General features: G+C 38.7%; 2 protein-coding genes across 2 annotated transcripts in view; both read right to left on the bottom strand.

Annotated features, from left to right (window-relative positions):
• The window catches only part of CMYA5 (cardiomyopathy associated 5), a 45,977-nt gene extending 38,839 nt beyond the window's left edge, over positions 1 to 7,138 (bottom strand). The window contains exon 1 of the mRNA XM_054003375.1: positions 6,975 to 7,138. Within this exon, the coding sequence (XP_053859350.1) occupies positions 6,975 to 7,138 (164 nt within the window). The remainder of the gene's footprint in view (positions 1 to 6,974) is intronic.
• A 4,841-nt stretch (positions 7,139 to 11,979) lies between these two features.
• TENT2 (terminal nucleotidyltransferase 2) overlaps positions 11,980 to 20,896 on the bottom strand; it is a 37,904-nt gene continuing 28,987 nt past the window's right edge. Inside the window, exons 13-15 of the mRNA XM_054002949.1 lie at positions 19,062 to 19,153; positions 13,979 to 14,058; positions 11,980 to 12,127 (exon numbers count right to left, since the gene is read on the bottom strand). Of these exons, the coding sequence (XP_053858924.1) occupies positions 12,053 to 12,127; positions 13,979 to 14,058; positions 19,062 to 19,153 (247 nt within the window). The 3' untranslated portion in view covers positions 11,980 to 12,052. The remainder of the gene's footprint in view (positions 12,128 to 13,978; positions 14,059 to 19,061; positions 19,154 to 20,896) is intronic.

Below are 20,896 nucleotides of genomic sequence, written 5' to 3'. Positions count from 1 at the left end.
CTTCAAATTAAGAGTGTAAAGATTAGTAAAAGCAATTAAAAGACACAATGTGTGGAAGGTTTAGTATTTTTAGGGTTGCAATACTTACTTAAAACAAAACAAAAAAACAAAACAAAACAAAACAAAACAAAAAAAAAAAACCACAAAAAAAAAAAAAAAAAAAAGGCACAGAAAAGGTAGTCAAAGCTCAACCCTAATATTTCCTGAGTAGACAGTAGTTCATTTATGGAAATCACATTTGTAGCTGATGGAAAGAAAGGCAGAGTATCTGCTGGATAAGATGAAGCCTTCAGTAGAACAGAAAGAGTGAAGTCTCTGTTACTCCCATGGAAGAATGCGTATCTATGGCCACACAACATCCTGCTTCCACTGAACAGAGGGAAGGGTCACTTTTCCACTGACTAGAGAAACGCGTTTCAGTTAAAATGAAGAAAGCTAGCTACTGATCAGGGATCAGAAAAGCAGAATCCATCTGACCAACTGCCAGAGGCTGTGGCCCTGCACCACACAGGTGCCAGAGATACCTGCAGGTTGCAGAGGCAGGCAGACACTCCTGAGATGCAGGTGGCACCATACCAGAGGGTGCTGAGCACCAGTCAGAGGCAGAGGTCTTTGAAGGAGGAGAAGAAATCCTGGGGAAAGTCATGACTGCTTAATTAAGCAAACTCTCTGGACTGTAAGTTTTTTGTAAAGGACACTTAGTGAAAATGCTCAGTACCTAATGGAAACAGAAATATAATCCTGCTACTGGGCTGGTCCATGCTCAGGTCTCTGCAAACTGAGGCACAGATCATCTCTGATCTCAGTGCTAACTGAAGGTTAGAGTCACCCTGTGGGACAATAGCCTGCCCAGCTTGTGGTATGACAACACAGTATCAAACTCCAGTGATGGGGCTTAAACCCAGTTGTGGTGACAGGGCTGGCCTGGAGATAGTGACTGGCAGGACAACTTGAAGGCCTACAATTCAAAGCATGTCTGAGAGTGCAATACTAAATAATTGCATGTTAGCCAATCCCCTCCTGCCTCACAAACCCAGCCCTCAAACAGATTTAAGCCCCAGCATGTGCAGCTGATTATCTGCCTTGGTGTATGTAGTATTCTCTAGAAAGGTTAGCTCCATAGGTGAAAACTTACAGGCTGGAGAAAGAGGTACAGCAGAAAACATTCATACCAATTTTTCTCTTTATTTTTCCTTTGCCAGTTCCATGGCTTGGCATTGACTTGGATATAGCAAAATAAGATTAAATTAAAAAAAAAATCAATATCAATACTACTAAGGAAGCTTTCAGTTATTTGAGTCCACAATAACAGATTATTTTTTCTTTTTTCTTTTTTTTTTTTTTTTACATTTTTCAGCTTCTAAAGCATTCTTATATTTTGAACCTATTTTCTGCACTACTTGGTGCAATTAAATAAACCTTCATACAGAATAGAGCAGCACTCCCACTTGAGTTGATATTAATTAATAAGAAGAGGTTGCCCTGGCCCTGCCTATGCAAAAAGCTTGAATTATATATACATCATTATCTCATTTTCATGGTCACAAACTTGTCACAGTTCATATTCCTCTACAGTGTGAGGAGATAGTGCTTTATACTTTTAAGACCAGAATGAGAGACGTGGAACTCAAACATTTACTTCCAATGCACTTCCAAATGTTGCTCTTTTGTGAACTGCTTACAAGCTGCACAGTAGTAGTTGAAAGACCCCTCTCTAGTCAGAGGAAGTGTATGCCACTGGAAAAAGATGTTTGCAATGTTTCAGCTCATAAATGTAGATATGAAGTCACTGACATCCAGGGCAAAAGCCAGTGCTGTCTTTTTTCCATGTAGACATTTCACACCCATTCCTGTTGGCGCTTATATTATCAGCATGTTATTTCACTGCTACGACATTGACTTAAACCTTTTCTTAGTCTTGAAGACACTGACAACCAGTTTTGTGCCTCCTGCCATACTAGCTCAAACCCAGATTTTTCTTCCTGCCTCCTCCTGCTTCTCACAGCTTCTCACTATGACTTCTGTGCCGTGTCCACTAGGATTTCAGGTTTCTAGTCCAGCCTGGCAGGCTGGACAAATTTTCCTTTATGAATCATATGAGGGAAGAGTTTTCACTTCCCCAGCTGCTGGAGTGGTTCTGTTCACACAGTGAGTGGAGTCTACCCACCTGTGCACACCACTACTATGAGATATACATGTAGCCAGCCTATCAGCTTTCTAAAATTCTCCCTAGCCTCTCTTTATCCTCTTCATATTAGACCTTGCTACTACTGATATCATAAAAATGTGTAGCTGTTTGCTGCATAATTCCTCACAAGCTGAAAACAATACAGATAAAATGACCAAGATGTCAACCTATGTCTCTAATCTGTGCTGACAAGATCTCATTTTCTGAAAGCTCCCACTTCAGGCACAGTGCAGGAGTGGTGGAAATTGGTATTGCCAGCTTGTTTTCCCAGTTGAAGGAAACATTTCTCTGTGCTTGTGTTTTTATTCTGTACATATCTGTAGTTTCTGCCTTTACCATGATGCCCCTTTCCCCATACAGCAATCAGTATGCTCAGCAAGGTCTCTGCCTATTGTTCTGCATTTCCCATGGCTACAGCTCATCCATGTTCTTCAGGCTAAGAGAATTGGGAGCTACAGAAAGACATAATTTCAAACCCAGCCTTCCACCTTTGACTTCTTTCAGCTAATGATGCCTCATCTGGCAACAGAGTGGCTCATGCATGTGTCAAAATTCAAAGGAACTACTATCTAAAACCAGTAAGACAGCTGCTTGCCCAGCTACAAAGCTGGGTTTTATGATGAGTAGCTGGGAGCCAGGACCTGGGCTTGTCTCACACATTTTTTTCCATCTCTTATGAAGGAACACAGTCTGCTGTAGTCCTAGTCTGTTTTCCAGACACCAGGTCATGGCATGTCCTAGTGGCATTGCCATTTGCAGGATCAGATGCTGCTTGAGAAACTCACAGAACTGCCATGCCTAGAGGTCTGCCATGCTCCTGCATTCTGGATTCTCCGCCATGTTGTAGAGGGAGCACAGGTACCAAACACTTCAGTCTTGGGTGCAGCACTTCCTTTACACAGTTACGTAATCACTCTGTTGAGACCCAGTGGGGAACTTCTTGAAGTCTGAGAGCCCTATGCAACACAGGCCTTTATTAAGGACTCAAGAGGCTGAAGAGAAACAAAACATGGAGTGCCCAGCTGCAGGAGCAAGTGGGGGCTGGCTGCACCCCTCTTCTCTGCAATGCCCCCACCTCAGCATTCTGCCTCATTCAGCTGCTCAGTTACCTTTTGCTCAAGCTTCTGCCATGACGTGCTTGCAATGACCCACACAACTCTGCTTCCTATCTCTCTCACCTTCCCTGCTAATGCTCCTGCTGCAGGTGGCAGAAAAACAGCCCTGCCAGCTTCTTCCACCCTGGCCCATGTCAGGCACTGCCTCATCTAGAGGCATCTAAAATCACATATGCTCTCCCCGTCTTTCTCCACTTTGGGAAAGGTATGGTAACTTTTATTTTCAGAAGACAAATCCACAGTACTCTCCCCCCCTTCCTTCTCACCATGCATTTGCTATCATTCCAGTCTTTTGCTCTCCTAGATGCTGCAGCATTCCCCATGTGGCAGGAAGACGCCTTCTCCACTGTACTTCCCTTTATATTCATTTTCATCAATCATTATAAATGAGACATGTCTCTAAAGCTTAACCACCTCTGATCTTGTGGAAGGACTGCTTCATTAATAAAACAAACTCAACCACTTCCAGAACTTAAGGACTTTTTCCCCAATTTTCTCCCCATTTTTCTCCCCATCTACTGGTTATAGGTAAACATTAAACAAGTAGATAAAATGCTCTTTATCTATTCCAGGCAAACAAGCTCTCTGGAAACACTTAAACTGGCTGCAGAGCCATTTTTATGTTAACCCTGCACAAAAACACATCCAGAGACCTTCCCTCTGTAGAAGGAAATCAGCTGAGAATGGTCTGAAAGACAGAACTGTGTCAGAACAGCTCACCCATCACACATTTGTTAGAGACACAGATATGCCAGTGGGTATGTAAACCAGTTAAACAATAAACAATTTTACTTCAGTTAGATTTAATTTTCACCATTACCAATACAAAAATTAAAACCTATTAACTTCCTACCCGTATTTGCCTTAACGAACACAGTATTCAAAATATTTCCCGTTTAGGTGATTAATTGGATACATGGAGCTAAAAATAGAAGTCATCTACCATGATCATCTATCCTAAATAATAAAATGCCCAAAGGCAAGAAAATACTGTACGAGTGCTATACAGATCAGAGGCATTGTTGTGCTGACAAGGTTATGAAACCCTTATCCCACCTTTTTAATAGGTTCTGATGCTGCATGTTAGTCTCATTACTGATATAAAAAAGTGTGATTGGAAACCAAATTATTTAAACATTACATTAATAAGGGTAATAAAGACATGAAACCCAAACTCCTCTGCATTTCACATGCGTGCCTTGTAATTTTGAGACAAGTCATCATTTCTACTGCAGCTTTTGGGATTTTATTTGCTGCAGCTGCTGCACAGTGTGGAAGCAGAGTGGTTTGGTCAGAGCTCAGGGGCTGGTATCTCAGAGGAACACCAGGGCTCTTACGCTTGTTTCATAGAGGCACTTCCTGACCTTGGGGCACTCATCTTGCTGCATGATTCTTATATAAATTAGGTATGAGGCTATTTAATGTGCTTGAAAGGCAGAAATAGGAGTCAGTGGAGTTTTCCTGCTGACTTGCACAACCAGGTGCTGTTCAACTGCATTCAAAGGAGGAAAGCAGAAGCAACAGAGAACTTGGGGTTGTTAAAAATAAATTGATGGCAGCAGGGTCCAGGACAAGCTGCCTTCAGCCAGGTTTGCATATTGGTTACATCTCCTCTAAGCTATGTTTTCAAAGCCCATGCACTCAAAAAAATCTGTTCTGCAATGGGGACTTGAAAACCTGTTTGTCAACAAAGAATTAGCTCACAGCTTGAGTATGTCCCAGGGCCTTAACCTGTCTCATCTTGCCAGGAGCCCTGCCCAGGCACTGACCACAGGAGGAGGCCTGAAGCTCAACAACCCTGCTGACATTAGCGACAACATCTAAGCAATTAAAGAGTCAGTTTTATTTAACTTTTCCAAGCTATTGCTGAGTGCTTGGTGCAGTCACCACATTTGCACTGAATGTAAAATTTTACATCTCTTTTAACCTAATTAAACTAACCAATTTAAATGTGCTGAGTTACCACTTAGCATAGCTGTTAAAAGCCTCTCTGGTAGTCTATGACCTGTTTATTAGTAAGGAGAGAGAAAAAACTCTGCTGTGTTTAATATAAGTGGGAGCTGAAGGGAATGTTTGCTGTGATTTAAATGCTGAGATGCAATGCTGAAGTTTGCATTGCAGAAGTTGCCAGCCAGAAGACCCATTTGTGAGGAGCTGCTAACAGGCACCCATAGAAAAATCATCCTCTCAGCACAAGTAGTAAAGAATTGTGAGGCTACATAGATTTCACTACCTTTTTAGTAATTCCTACTTGTGTTTTAGAATTTCAGCTTTATTATTAGCTATTTAATTCCAGATTCTATTAAAAATTATCTATCTAAATCATGGTTTATCTCCATGCAGTGAGCGGCTCCACTCCATGGACTTCAGCTGGTTTTCTTGCAGAGATACAACCATGTGCAAGCAGTGTTTTATTGGCATGCAATCCCTCTCTCTGCCAGTATAGGACTGAAAAGCCAACACCTCACTTTGAGAAAAAAAGCAGCATTACATACCAGGGTGTCCACCCATTGTGGAAAACTAGCTCTTTATCCTACAGTTCTAGGATACATTTCCCCACTTGGCTTTTGTTCTTGCAGCACTTTGGGTGGGTTAGGCTGCAGAGAGCCCCCCACTGCCATCTTTTTTCTCCAGTGACTATCAGCAATGTCAGAAAGCACTTTGAACTGTGATACACACAGAGTGATGGTAAATGTGGATGGCTCCACAGCACAGAGGTATTAGGAACTGTATGTCACGTTTCTTAAAAAATGGGTTTCTGGAAAAAAACTCAAGCTAACAACATCAACATCTTAGGTTCTTCCACAGTATCCACTTAAAACTGATGGCGTCTACTCAAGTCAAGGAAGAAATCTTGAGACTTGGTATGAGCCGGTGGACTCTCAGGCCTTGTGGTCTCTGTGAAACCAACAGTGCTGGCACAGCCAGAGTCTGTCTGCATGGACCAGGTTGCAGATGCCTCCACATCCTGCACAGGACCATTGGGCAGGGCACTGGGCCACAGCCTTGCTTGTTAGATTCCTAATGGTAGGAGAGCAATAGTAGGACAATAAACTGTTTCTGTGGAAGACTTACTAAGAAAACAAAAATACTAAGAGAAAAAAATTAAAGATCAAAGTGATAGAATATTTCCCATTCCACCACAAAAATCAGCCTTACAAATCATGACCAGCAATAGCAGGCATCTATAACAAGTTTTTCCTTTTGAAGGAAAGAAGAAACTGAAGAGGGAGAGACAAGTGGGAAGGAATAAAGGCACATAAAAAGGAACCAATTTTAATGCACCATTATAATCTTTGAGCATTTTCTCCCTGACAAGCAAATCTGCAGAGCGTTTAAGATCCATATGTGACAAAGAGTCAGCCAGAGAGGGAGGAGTGGAAGGAGATGCCACTTGAGCTGGCACATCAGAGGATCTTTAAATAGAAAAGCTTTCAGGGAACTCAGGGTAGGCGCTTACCACACGAAATTTAATTACAGCCATATTCATCTGAAAAAAGTACTACAGCCCTTTACTCCCCCCTTTTTCTTATCTAGAGCAATTGGGTTAGGGAAGGGGGAAAAGTCAATAAACCAGCATGGGACTCCAATCCTGGCACTTTCTGGGGGATGATGCTTTGGGGTAGAGCTGCTAGCTCCCTCTGGGGCTATGGGTCCCTGGGGAGACATACCTATTAGTCAGTTCCTCCGCTTCCTCTGGGTCCACGGCCTCCTCCTCCTCCTCCTCCTCCTCTTCATCCTCCTCCTCCTCCTCTTCTTCCTCTTCTTCTTCATCTCCTATGAAGGACGAAGTCTCGGATGCCCTGTCACACTCAGCACTGCGGGAGCCCTCCATTCCCTTCTCTGCTCAGGCCCTTGCCGGTGATGTTTACCCCCAACCCTGTCCTCCCCAGGGCTGCCTGAAGCAACTGTCATCCCCGGTAGCACTCACTTCTCCTGACTCAGGGCAGTCTTTAAATAGAAGGCATCAAAGTTACAGCGCAGAGTCGCTGCTGTTCCTACCCTGTCTCCTAGCACCAACCCGGTGCCAGGACACGTGGCCCCATGGCCATCTATCCAGCTGCTCTCCCCCTTTGCCTGCTGCCACTGCCACAGAGTTGCTTGTACAGCACACAGGGCAGTCAGGCAGCAGTAGGGAGGAAGGGGGCCAAGCAGACCTTCCCCAGTCACCTCCAGTAAATTCGGGGTGGATGGTACAGATGAAGCAGAAGGAGCGTTCATCTGTGGCCCCAAGAGAAGGTACATTTCACAAGTTCTGCCCTTGAGCACACCCAGAGTGCCTCAAGCTCAAGCTGGAAAGGTCAAATACAATAACTAGTGGATGAGCCTCTGACAAACACATTTAATTATTAATACCATACTGTAAGAGATATCAGACACACTGTGGTATTTAACCATGCAAAAGGAATGTATTTAAACTCTCAATTTATCAATGTGTTTAATCACAAGACATTTAAAACTTCCTATTTGAGCATACTAGAACCAATTATAATTTAAAGCAAAGACAAACTGTACTACCATGCAGAGTTTAGGTTAAGCCACAGTTATACTTTATTATTCTGCATTTTACACAAAATGCAGTGCTTTACACAAACAAAACAGAAATATTTCCAATCTGTATTAGTCAAAATAATGACTTTAATAAAAAAACCAAAAAATTTAGAAGAGGAAGAAAAGCACTAAACCCTGATTCTAAGTAAAGAACTTCCAAGATATCTCAAGTATAAACAACTTTATGCACAGTATAACTCCAATGCCCCCAGCTTTTTTTTCTTTATTGTTCATCAAATAAATATCTGGTTATAAATCAATCAGCAAACTCCTCCTTAAGAGTGCTGTAAGTATAGAAACACCCAGCCAAGTACTTCTGACTACAAGATACCTCTGCACGCAATTCTCCTGACATTCCAAAACAGTATGTACAGGTCTTTCTGCTCTCTTGACCCACACAGTGACATACACAATATACAAGGTGACAATGTAATTTTTTGAAAAGTGTATTTGAAACAGATATTAAACTAAATTAAACTCTACATTTCATCATGAGCATAGACAGTGTACACAGCAAAATGTAAAGAATATGAAGTACTCTTCCTTAAATTTCATGTGGAAGGCAAGAGCTTTACAAGTCTTCTAGAAATGCTTATAGATGAAACATACATACATTGCACAAGCTTTGATTCAGTCTTCAGCACAGCAAGAAAAAGGCAAGTACTCTTTTACCAGAAACCCTTCAATTTATTTCCATCTGTACTTCTCACAAATGAATTTGACCTGTAATGGACCAAAATTGCACATTCTTTCATGCTCTTCAGACAGTAAAATCAATGGAAATATTTATACCTGAACACAGGAAGATTACAGAGAACAAGGAAAAAAAAAAAAAAAACCAAAAAAAAAAAAACCCAAAAAAAAACCAAAAAAAAAAAAAAACAAACCAAAAAAACCCCCCCAAAAAAAAACCCAAAACAAAACAAAACAAAACAAAAACCCACAAAATACAGGACAACCCATAGCAAGTACAATACAATAAAGCAAGAGCGACATTCTCTGATGGACTTAAATTTAACATTAAATATACTGTGATTCAAGTCCAGTAACACATGTTCAAGTAAAGCACTAGTTCCAAATAAATGTTTGGGATTCACAAATATATTGTATTTGCAAATGCTAATTTCAGTTTTTATACAAATCATCTTACATCCTTTTACCATCCCTGCCCGTTTCTCCCAAATGACCATGCCACCCTGCAATGTGAGTCTTAAAATTGATTTATATTGATTTCTTTGTGAGGGATTTTTAAAAAGTAACACCTTATACTGTCAACACACCTAAAGGTACTGAGAGTTCACTTACACATTCACATTTCAAGACAAGTGAGAGCAAGAGCTGGAAGAGAAACTTTAAGTTTCACAGTGCATAGCCTATGCCAGTTCTGCATTACTGTCACCAAATGTGAAGCTCTTGCCGATGTTTGGTCCTACTGTGCACCTCTGAGCCTGTTAATTTAGTCCTGAAGGACTAAAGAGAATTCTTAAAATCCTAGAGAAGACACAAGTGGTTTCTGACACATGAGGTGAGAAATGACAAGAAAACCCAATGCCAAAGAGTAGTCAAGAATAATAATTAAAAAAAAAAAAAAAAAAAAAAAAAAGGCTGAACTAAAGCAGCTTTATTTCAAGGCAATAACAAATCCCAAAGAATACAGCATCTTGCACAGACACTGGCACCTTGGTCAGTTGTGAAAAATACCTTTTACCAAAGAGCTCTCAGAAAAAACTATTCCTACTAGGATGTATGCCAAGGGATAAGAAGGTAAGTTTTTATTTTTAAGCGGAGGAATATTGAAAATTTTACCCTAACACTAAAACTTATGGTAGTCATTAGTGAATTTTTTACTCTGAATACTTGCCCAGAGTAGATGACAATGCAGGTCATTAAACCTCGAACAACTTCAGACTATACAGAACTGAACCCAAAGTTAAAGTCCAGCTCCTACCCACTCTTCCCAAGCCATTTACTTTGTGGTATTACATCTGAAGTTTTCTGACAAAAGTTGCAGCCCACTATTTAACAAATATGCTATCAACAGGTCTGTTCCAAAAAAATTGGGGAAAACTACCATCTAGATTTTCTGGTTATAGACATGGTTTATCAGAAGGACATAAACTTGAGAAAAAAATACAAAGGATTCTTTTGAAAGACAAAGACTGTTGTGGTTACAGACCTTAACTTGTATTAAAAATACCACTGAATTGGTAGGGCACTTTTTATAGAGTAGCTCAGAGATACCACAATGTTTTAAACTAACCTTTTAAAAATAGTTAGGAATTAAATTAAACATGAAGCATTAATTTAAGGTATAAGAAATGTTGACACATAAGGTGATGCAATACAAACTCATAAGAAAGTTTTATGCCTTTTATAAAGTTTTGTTTCTCACATTCAGCTCACTCAAAACATATTTTTACCAACTTTAAACATTTATGTCCCTTCTTATTTATTCTAGGTTGGGAAAGTTTTAAATTTTCTAGACAAAGATATAGCCAATATATTTTGTAAGAAGATATAGCAAACATTCTCTTTTCCCAGAATCTACATAGAGCTTGTAGAGCATCTTTGAACCCAGACATCATCCTGTCATAAAATCTTGTGCTTCAATTTTACATAAAGTGAATCAAAGTGAATGTTTCACTGATACTCAAGTCTACCATCCTATAGAAAAAGGGCAGTGAGGGTGAACATACACAAGGAGGAAGAACATTTCAGTGGACTTCTAGAGCCATATTAAAATTGAAAGACAGTTAAAATGGTAGAAGAAAAGTCAATTGCAGAAAAAAGGCAAAATTCTACATAGACTAGACCGTGACGAAATGTATAGGAAGTAATCTCACATCAGGCATATAGTTTACAGTACTTAGAACTTCTAAATAAACTAGAACTTAAAGTTTGCACAAGATGACATAATACTTGTTATTCTACAGTTAGAAGAGTTTTCCACAATCTTGTTAGAGAAAGTAATAAACCAAACTTTTGCCTATTCACAGATGTACTGCAGAATAGCCATGATAGATCTTGATGAATTGCAACATGAGCCTTACCTCATGGGGCATTTCCTATTCTACTTAATTATAGGAAATACTTTAAATACACAGTACAAAATAACATAAATTGGAAAAATAACCTGTATCTTCCATATATAAACTTTATTTCACTAGACACCATATAAAATATTAAACTTAAAAAAATGGAAGTACGAATTTGAATTCAGTGGTAAATACAACCTTAAAAATTAATTGGTCTTCAATAACAAATATATGAGAGACACAAATTGAGCTATAGGAGGTCTAAGAGAAGGTTTGCAATTTTTTTGGAAGAGCTATAATTTTCAATATTACTTACTTAGATTCAATTTAGAGTGGCTAATCAAATCACAAACATTTATAAAAATCAAATGAGAAGCCCAGCTTATTTTAGCACTGATGTAAGGTGTTTTGATTTTGATTTGGACTTTTTCTCCAGAAGAGGTACCACTATTACTTCAAATATGTAAAAGGAAGCACAAAAAATTTTCCTACTCTGTGTGAATGTGAAGCATTTATGTGCATTGAATTGAGATTTTTTTACTTCAACTCTTCTTCATAGTACAACTCTTGCTTGAAAATTCTGGTTTAGATTATAGTTCTTGATATTCAGAGTACTACCAACCATAATCTACCTTCATTTTCATAAACAGTTGCTTGTTATTCCAAGTAAAAGTGAAATAAAACTGGAAAGTGCTAAGTTGAGCAGAAATGCTTACTGCAATTCAGCAGATGTAAAGCACAGACTCTCTGTTCATCAAGAAGTTGGCAGTGCACAGTGCCTTAAAGATGTAGTCAGATTTGCACATGGTTTAACTTTGAATGTCTATCTTTCATGGTTAAATCTCTCTGAAATAATGGTTACACAGATCAAACAAGAAACAAGTCAGTATATCCCCATACTTTCCTTAAAATACACATAATCTTCTTGTTTGCTGTGAGTTTCTTCTAAAAGTCAAAAATGCAAGCATTTTCAGAAAGCGTATCTTGAACAGCTGTATTAACAAATACCAATAATAAAATATGCCACATCCTTATAAACATTTTCTTAACAAAAGTTTACAGAGAAAAACAGGTCGTAAAAACCATGGGGTGAGTGCCTCCTGATTTTGTCTCTCTTCTTTATTTCAGCAGGATCCGAAAAAAGGGAAAATGAAAGACACTAGTTATCTTTTCTGTTTGACTGCTTTTAAAGGTAATATACAGTTCAGATCTTTCTTGTCTCGTAATAATCGCCAAGCCTGAGGGAAAAAAACACATTTTTTTTTTTTTTAAAGACTATATAATCTTTGCCATTAAAACTTAAATACCATTATTAGCAATAAGCATCACAGTTCCACAAAATTAAGGTTGATCTTTTTCCCCTTCTTGAAAAGAAATTTTGCAGGTTGAGGTTTGTTTTTTTTTTCCATTTGTTTTTGGGATTTTTTTTAAGGTAAGCAAATCCAAAAAGTACACAAAATGAAATGAATTAATGAGGAAGGTAAAGCCTTTCAAGAACAGACTTTTGGAGAAAGAGATGTTAACAATATTTAAGCATTACACTGGTATTCTAACTGCAAAATAATTATCTCAAATTCACACATATCACAGTCCCCGATAAATGATGTTAGGCATTATCATTTCCAGAACTTAGATATGTCTCTAAAATAGCTTATTTCAACCTTCTTCTGTGTTCTTAGTGTGAGTTTCAGGACATGTGTTACGCCATGAGCCTGCAAAGAACTGCAGTGACCCTCCTGTGTTTATACAGAAATCATTTACACTCCGAAGTGTAATGAAAACCACAAGAAGAACAATTCTCTCAAGGACAAAACAGATTGCTTAAGCTTTTTAAAAAATAGTGCAGGATATTAAAAAGTACTTGCACTTTTAGAGCAACTATCATTCTTATGGTATCTGGTAAAAAGAACGTTTTTCAGGGCTGTATCACTCAAGTATATTGGTTCCAGACAGCTAGGATCAAACATCTGCTTTTACATTTTTCAGAAAATCACAGAGGTTTGAAATGAATTTTGTTAACTGAAAACTCTGAAAAGAGAAGTTCACTCTGATTTCACAGTACCACAAAAGCCCAAACCACTTTGTAAACGTGACTTTAGCAGATTCACAAAATCAACTATTTAATGTACCAGTATGTGAACAATTCAGTATTTTGTACGCTAACATGGTTAAATAAAAGAAAAACGTATTAACATTTCTGAATAGAATTACAAAGAAAATGTTAACCTTTTCTGACTAAGGTGTCCTTTTAGCATTTGCATTTGCTCTATTACAAGTATCTGGCATTGAATTACTTTTTGTTTCAAGGTCCTTGAAGATATGAATAACTGGAGTAAACACGATCCTCCAAGGACAGCTTAATAAAGGAGTCTTAACTGGTTAAAGCTGGAAGCCAGTTCTATGCATTAATCCCTAGTCATAACTACATAAAAAATAGTCAGAGATCTCAGAAACAAGGTTGCAGTTGCAATGCCTATGACAGGAGAGAAGCATAAAAGAGAGTTGATACCAAAAATTTTCAGAAAAATTATGCTTAATCAAGGTCTAAATTTTTCCTTGTTTCAACGTGTCCTTTCCTCCCCTGACTGGGACAGTGAAAATTCATGCTGGAACTACTCATGTTCTAAAATTATGAGCATGGTCTCCCTGAAGAAAAGTACCATCTAAATAAGTTATCAGAAATCAGAAAACCACCATTATTTTGGTGGTGATATTTATTAAAATATGGATTAGTAAGAAGTATAAAATATTATCTATTACCACTCAAATTAATATAGGAAGAAATAATGAATGAAAACAAAGTTGTAACTTTAAAGCTATTAACCACTGTTAGAATTTTACACACACAAGAAAATCTAAGAGAGGGTTTTTACTATTTTGAGTACCGATTTTAGTGTAACCTGAATTTTAATGGCAGACATTAAAGAATACTGTTAAATTATTTTTCCACATATTTTTAAAAACATGCATTTTTATTACCTATAGTACAAGCTATAAAACTTCATTAACAGGCAGATTTAATGACTAGCATAGTAAAACTATCTTGAAAAACAAAGTGACCAGAAAAATTACATGAGATTACTTTTTACCTGTGCAAATTCACCTCTGATCATATCAAACTTCTGTTTCTCATGTACAGCTCTAGCAGTATTTGTCCCATCAAAGGGCTCTGCAAGATCAAAAACAAACATGAAAACTAAACTAGACCAACCAATAAGACAAAATAACCCCCCACAAGAACAAGAAAACACAAGACAAAAAAAAACCAAACCAATAAAAAAGAGAAAAAAACCCAATACTGAATTCTCTGAATGCCCTGAATGAAGAACATTGTCAGGGAGTTTGCAGATGACATAAAGCTGAGCAGTGCCATTGACACTAGGACACGAGGACAGGATGCTATCCAGACATGGACAAATCTGTGCAGTGGACCCATGAAGATCTCATGAAAGTTCAACAAGTGCAAGTGCAAAGTGCTGGATCTGGGTCAGAACAATTCCAGACATGATTACAGACTGGGAGAAGTCACTCAGAGCAGCCCTGCCCAGAAGGACTTGGGGGTGCTGGGGGATGAGAGGCTGGACCTGACCCAGCCATGGGCACTCACAGCCCAGAAAGCCACACGTGTCCTGGGCTGCATCCAGAGCAGTGTGGGCAGCAGGGCCAGGGAGGGGATTCTGCCCCTCTGCTCTGCTCTGCTCTGCTGAGACCCCACCTGCAGTGCTGCATCAGCTCTGGGGTCCCAGCACAGGAAGGACATGGACCTGCTGGAGGGAGTCCAGAGGAGGCCACCAAGATGGTCAGAGGGCTGGAGCACCTCTCCTGATAGGACAGACTGAGAGAGCTGGGGCCATTCCATCTGGAGAGAAGGCTCTGGGAGAGATCTCATAGCACCTTCCAGTATGTAAAAGGGGCTTACAGAAGAGCTGGAGAGGGACTTTTCTCAACAGCATGTACTGATAGGACCAGATGGAAATAGCTTTAAACCAAAAAGGGCAAGCTTAAGACTAGATATTAGGAAGAAATTCTTTACTGTGAAGGTGGTGAGGCACCGGAAGAGGTTGCTTAGGGAAGCTGTGGATGCCCCATCTCTGGAAGTGCTCAAGGCCTGGTTGGATGGGGCTCCGAGAAAAGTGGTCTAGTAAAAGATGTCCCTGTCCATAGCAGGGGAGTTGGAAAGAGATTATACTTGAAAGTCCCTTCCAACCTACACCATTCTATGATTCAATTAATGCTCTAATGATGTGTAATTCCTAATAAACTCAGGTTATTATTATCTATTGAAGCATACTATGATTGTGTTGAATTTATGCAGTAGTAATTATCTGCTACAGCTCAATAGTCTGTGATAACAAACTACAATTTTGCATATTAAAATATTTTGAAACTTACTACACATGAGACTCTTGGAACTATTCATTTTAGATTCATCTCATTCAACAGCTTCTCAGTGAAATACTGAGAATATAGCAAAATATTTACTATGACTTGAATATAAGACATATCAACTCCTGTAAAATGTATTTTATCACTTCATACCTATTCTGCAGTATTTGTTCATAAGTTAACCATTTGGGGGTTCTACTTTCTAATAGACTACAAATTAGTGTGATGTCCCCCCCCCTTTTTATCCTAATTTAATTAATAGTTTGGAACTTTTTTAATTGCAAGATTAAAAAAGTATTTCTTGCTACTGATACGGTTGCCAACATTAAAGCAATTGATACTAAAAAATTATGATGCAGGGACTATGCATTACAGTGTGCTACAAACCAGATTTTATAGTCTTTTTTTTTCCTTAATAGAGCCTTAATAGAGAACTGCTGAAGTAATATTGTGTATTTCACACTGGTAGAATGTATGCAAGTCCTCAAGGACCACAGAAATATTTGTTAGATCAGGTAGACTTTTTTTTTTTTTTTTTTGGTCTAGCTGGTTATGAATTACTTTTATTCAGATAGTGATGTATAGCAAAATAAAGCATTACACAGACACCAGAAGGGCTTGTGCCTTTATGGAGACTAGAATTTCAAATCTGGTACGTGCTCCATGGCTCTAAGTTTTTATTTCTGCTAGCTTTTTAAATTAAAGAAAACTAAGACAATTTTTATATGCAATAAATGTTGTATTTAGCAGTTTTCTAAAAGGATTCTCTTCAAACTACCTAGTTTTCAGTAGACGGTTACAGGCAGATTTCTTTTAGTTTAGAATGCATTATACTTTTAGTTTAGAAGAAAAACTGGCAACCAAATAAAACATACACAGTCCTCTAATGTCAGTCCCATTATTTGAGACAGTGATTTAGTGTAATTAAGAACTCCATGTCCCTTACTATGTGAACAAATACAGCATTTCATTTGTGCATCATAAATGTGATGGTAATTGCTTTTTTAATGCTAGGACCTTTATGTTGAATCAAGTCATATCTATATTTTAAAGCAACAAGGGCTGAACTGTACAATCTTCTCAAACCATCAGTGGAAAAAAGGCATTCCAGTCACAAAAGCTAACACACACCTTCCCTTTAATCTTCTGCATATTTACTGACTGTCAAAAGATAAACTGGTTCTCTGAAGCACAGCAAGAATAATTTTACAATCAGCTACTCTTTACACCACTACATTTTCTAACCATCAAGACAGTAAGAGTTTATTTTAAGTAAGTTATTTTGTTCACACACAGAGATGGGAATATTAAAAGAAAAAAGTAACACAGCTTTAACACTGATGCTTGAGGGAAAGGTTAAAGGGAATAATTTTTCCAAACAAAAATACAAGATATCACACAACTTCAGAATTGCTGCTAACCAAGCCCTGAGGAATTATTTTTTGACTTATTTTTAGCATGTGGATCTGAAAGACTTGAAACTACAAATATGAATCAGGTGCAGCTTAGATGGCTTCTGATTTCCCTAAATTATTATCAATGTAATTATCTCATAAAATTGCCACATTTCTAGCTTTTCCTATTCTCCAACAGGAGAGTATTTGATATTACTTGATACAGACAAGATTTAAACTCAAACTAGAATAGTCAATAGCCATTTAGAGCTTCTGACAAAGATTGTTCAAAATATAATCTAAAAGCAGGGTTCTCTGTATCTCTGTATCCCCATCATGGTAAAAGCCTATCATATTTTAAAGTGACTGGAAAGAGCATCTCTACTATATTTGTTTCTCTAACAGCAGAAATACATGTGAGAACCAACCTTAAGGCCCATAACATTTAAAACTGAACACAGTTTTTCTTGAGCTAATCTAAATACAGTACTACATGAAGAATTGTGGAAACTTGCAGGCACAAGCCTGTGTAATCTATCAACAAATATATTTTAGATATTTAAAAATAAATGCAATAGTACCAATTACTGAAATATTATTCTGCGAACAGAAAAATTTGACAAAGAGTTGGAAAAGAGAATATATTGGCATGTTTACCTAACTTTTGCAATCTTCTCAAGTACACAGAAATTTATGTACATACTTGTTAACCTAGTTCAGTCTAACAGCTTTTATAAACATGAAGTCTACTTTGAGCAAAAGTAGGAGATTTTATTTTTCCCTCCCAAATCAGAGGTAAAAAAATTGGTATGTGAGGCTAAAGACACTAAGTCTTGAACTAAGGAAGGAATCAGATATGCCACCTATAGATAATTTTGCCTTTTTTTAACAGTTCAAAGGCAAACATATTAAGGAAAAGTTCTAATTAATCAAGACCATTAAATTTAAAATCTAGAGTGTCTATTTAGTATGTTGATGTGTATTCTATTTTCCAGCCTGGTTGAAAGATAACCTAATTATTCAACCACTTTGTAATGTCATAAAATACTTGAGAGCTTGAAACACACAGCCCCCTGCAACACAGTGGATCAGCATCACGTGACAGCAGCAAACATAGCTGCCCAGCATTCCCACCTCCCACATTCAGACCAGAGCCTTGGCAATGTCTCACTACGCTATTCTGAATAATTTCAGCTGTGCAGATACTCTAATTCTCATATTTCTCAACTCTAAGACCACAGAGTCCAGTGCAACTATATTTCAGTGTGTTCTTCTTCACCAGTACGTGAAGTTGATTGAAGGCGATTCTCTGCACAGAACAGCACAAATGCAGGAAAGTACATACATACCCCAACCTTAAACCTCATCAATCTTGAAGAATATCTGTTCAGCCATAGGACTTCTGTCTTGTTCTCGTCTTCCCCCAGCAAAATCTTCTCAGTGTCTAACAACTTTCCCCATAACATTTGTCTCCTGTTCAAGTTATATTCCTATTTCATCCTGCGACATCAACCCTTGACATCCTTATCCTAACAGCCTTCATTAATTTGCAGCCACCTCTCCTTTTTGTGACAACTTTTTCCAGTTACCCAGCAACCCTCAGTCCCTTCAGTCTCTTCTTATTCTCCTAACATCTCAATCCTTCTCTGGTTTATCATCTTCTCTTTCCTTAGTGCAAGCTTCATCTCCTATGTATGCTCACCTGCTCATCTTCTCCATGTACATTCCCCACAGCAGCTGAAAGGTGTCAGTAGCATATGAATCTGGTTGCTTGTATAGTGCTCCTACTTAGTTCTGCACTGAGACAGCTGAGACCTGCAACTCCAACAGGTAGCCTGGGTTTACCCTCCAGTTCTGGAAGGCATCATGTAGTCTCTGCACAAAGCCTATGTTCACTAGCCAGCCAAAAATAGTACCCACAAGAAGATCAATGTACACATAACCTACACCCACATCACTGCAATGCCAGAGCATTTCATTAACAAAGAATATTCTTCAATAATAATCTGAGTATATGCCTGCTGTGTTTTTTCAGAAGTTCAAACTTGGCAAAACTGACAACTATTTTTGTGGAGCAGAAAAACACACACTACCAGCATAAAGGCCATTCCTTATCAAAATCCTAAGCCATGTTCCAAAAATAACAGGGCAATGAGTGCTCTTGAAGAAAAGGTCAGGAGTACTATTTTTAAATACTACACTTTAAAGCTTCCTTCTCAAATGTTTTTGACAGGACTGTTTACAAACTGTTTACACTGGTTAAAATTCCTTCTCTACATAATGCACATGTGCAATATATTTCTAAAAACACAATCAAGGTAAAGTCTAATTGATAGATTTTTGTATTTAATGCCTTAATAGTTAAAAATTATAATGCAGCTTCACATTTTACCTTCTACACAAATAAATTTGTTTCTCCATTCAATACCATCAGGTCTTGCAATAGCCTTGGCCTCACGAACTGAAATCATCTGATGGCTCCAACTAAAGAAAAGGGAAACAATTTGCAAAAAAAATTTAACTCTTTGTTCTAAATTCAAAGTACCAGTTTACATTAAAAAAATTGTCAGATTGCAATGTCATAAGCCTGGATAACACAATATTTTATAACAATAAGTAATTTAGTTTAACATCATGGGTAGGAAAGAAGAAAAGTTTTCTACTAACAGAAGTTCAAGTACAAAAAAGCATCTCCAAAACAGAGCATCACAGCTATCCATGAGTAACATATATTCACAATGGAATTTTTTTTTACTAACAATGTCAAACTTTATAACAATTTGCATTGTCATCTATATTTATTTCTAAGTTCAAAATAAATTACAGAATCAAAATTTTCAGAATTTTCTGTAGGAAGAAAAGGAATGTAAGGAATAAGTGCAGACAAGTCACATACTGCATTCCATAAACAATACTCCGTAGTATAAAAGATATTTAGAAATAACTTGCTCATAGGCTTTCCTTGTGCAAGGAACCTAGTACTAGAAAGTATCAATACTTTATATATGCTGAATTTTAGATCTGCAAGTACAATAACTCTCTATTACTTTCTGCAGGCAACTTTACAACAACAAGACATGGAAATTACCACATTTAAACAGGATCAGCAGGCAGATTATAGGGCAGTCTTTATGATGCACCACACCATCCTTATAACACTTGGCACAACAATATCCCAAATGTAATGGAAGCCAAAAAAAAAAAACCACTTCCAGTTTTATGTTCTTATCTACCCAGCCACCTTTCAGCTGCTTTTAACTAAAGAGAGTAGTTCATCCCGCATGCCATCCAAGACAGTCAGGGGACTGGGCCCAGCCAGCAGGGGTTTATGAAAGGTAGATCCTGACTGACCAACCTGATCTCCTCCTGTGACAAGGTGGATATGGGAGGGCTGTGGATGTAGTCTGCATGGACTTTAGTAAAGCCTTTGACACCATTTCCCATAGCATTATCCTTGAGAAACTGGCAGCTGATGGCTTGGGTAGGTGCACTGTTCACTGAATAAAGAACTGCTGGATGGCCAGGCCAGGGTGTGGTGGTGAGCAGAGTTACATCCAGTTGGTGTTCTGTCACCAGTGCTGTTCCACAGGGCTCAGTACTGGGGCCAGTCCTGTTTAATATCTTCACCAATGATCTCATGCAGTTCACAGATGACACCAAGCTGGGTGGGAGTGCTGATGTGCTGGAGGGCAGGAAGGCTCTGCAGAGGCATCTGGGCAGGCTGGATCATGGGCTGAGGCCAATGGTGTGAGGTTCAACAAGGCCCAGTGCTGGGTCCTGCCCTTGGGTCACAACAACCCCAGGCAGCTCCACAGGCCGGGGCAGAGTGGCTGGAAAGGACCTGGGGATGCTGACTGACAGCAGCTGAACATGAGCCAGGGTGGGCCCAGGTGGCCAAGAAGGCCAATGGCATCCTGGCCTGGATCAGCAATGGTGTGGCCAGCAGGACCAGGACAGGGATTGTCCTCTGTACTGGGCACTGGTGAGGCCACACCTTGAATCCTGTGTTCAGTTTTTGGCCCCTTATTACAAGAAACACACTGAGGCCCTGAGGTTTGTTGAAAGAAGAGCTGAGGAAGAGTCTAGAAAACATGTCCTATGAGGAGCAGATGGAAACGGCGTTTTTTATTCTTGAGAAATGGAAGCTCAAGGAGGAACTCATCCCCCTCTACAACTACAAGAAGGTTGTAGCCAGGTGGGGGTCAATCTCTCTCTGCCATGTGTCAA

The sequence above is a fragment of the Vidua macroura genome, chromosome Z (assembly GCF_024509145.1).
Source record: "Vidua macroura isolate BioBank_ID:100142 chromosome Z, ASM2450914v1, whole genome shotgun sequence".
NCBI lineage: Eukaryota > Metazoa > Chordata > Aves > Passeriformes > Viduidae > Vidua > Vidua macroura.
The sequence above is the reverse complement of the archived record's forward strand: the minus strand, read 5'-3'. Positions and strand labels throughout refer to the sequence as shown.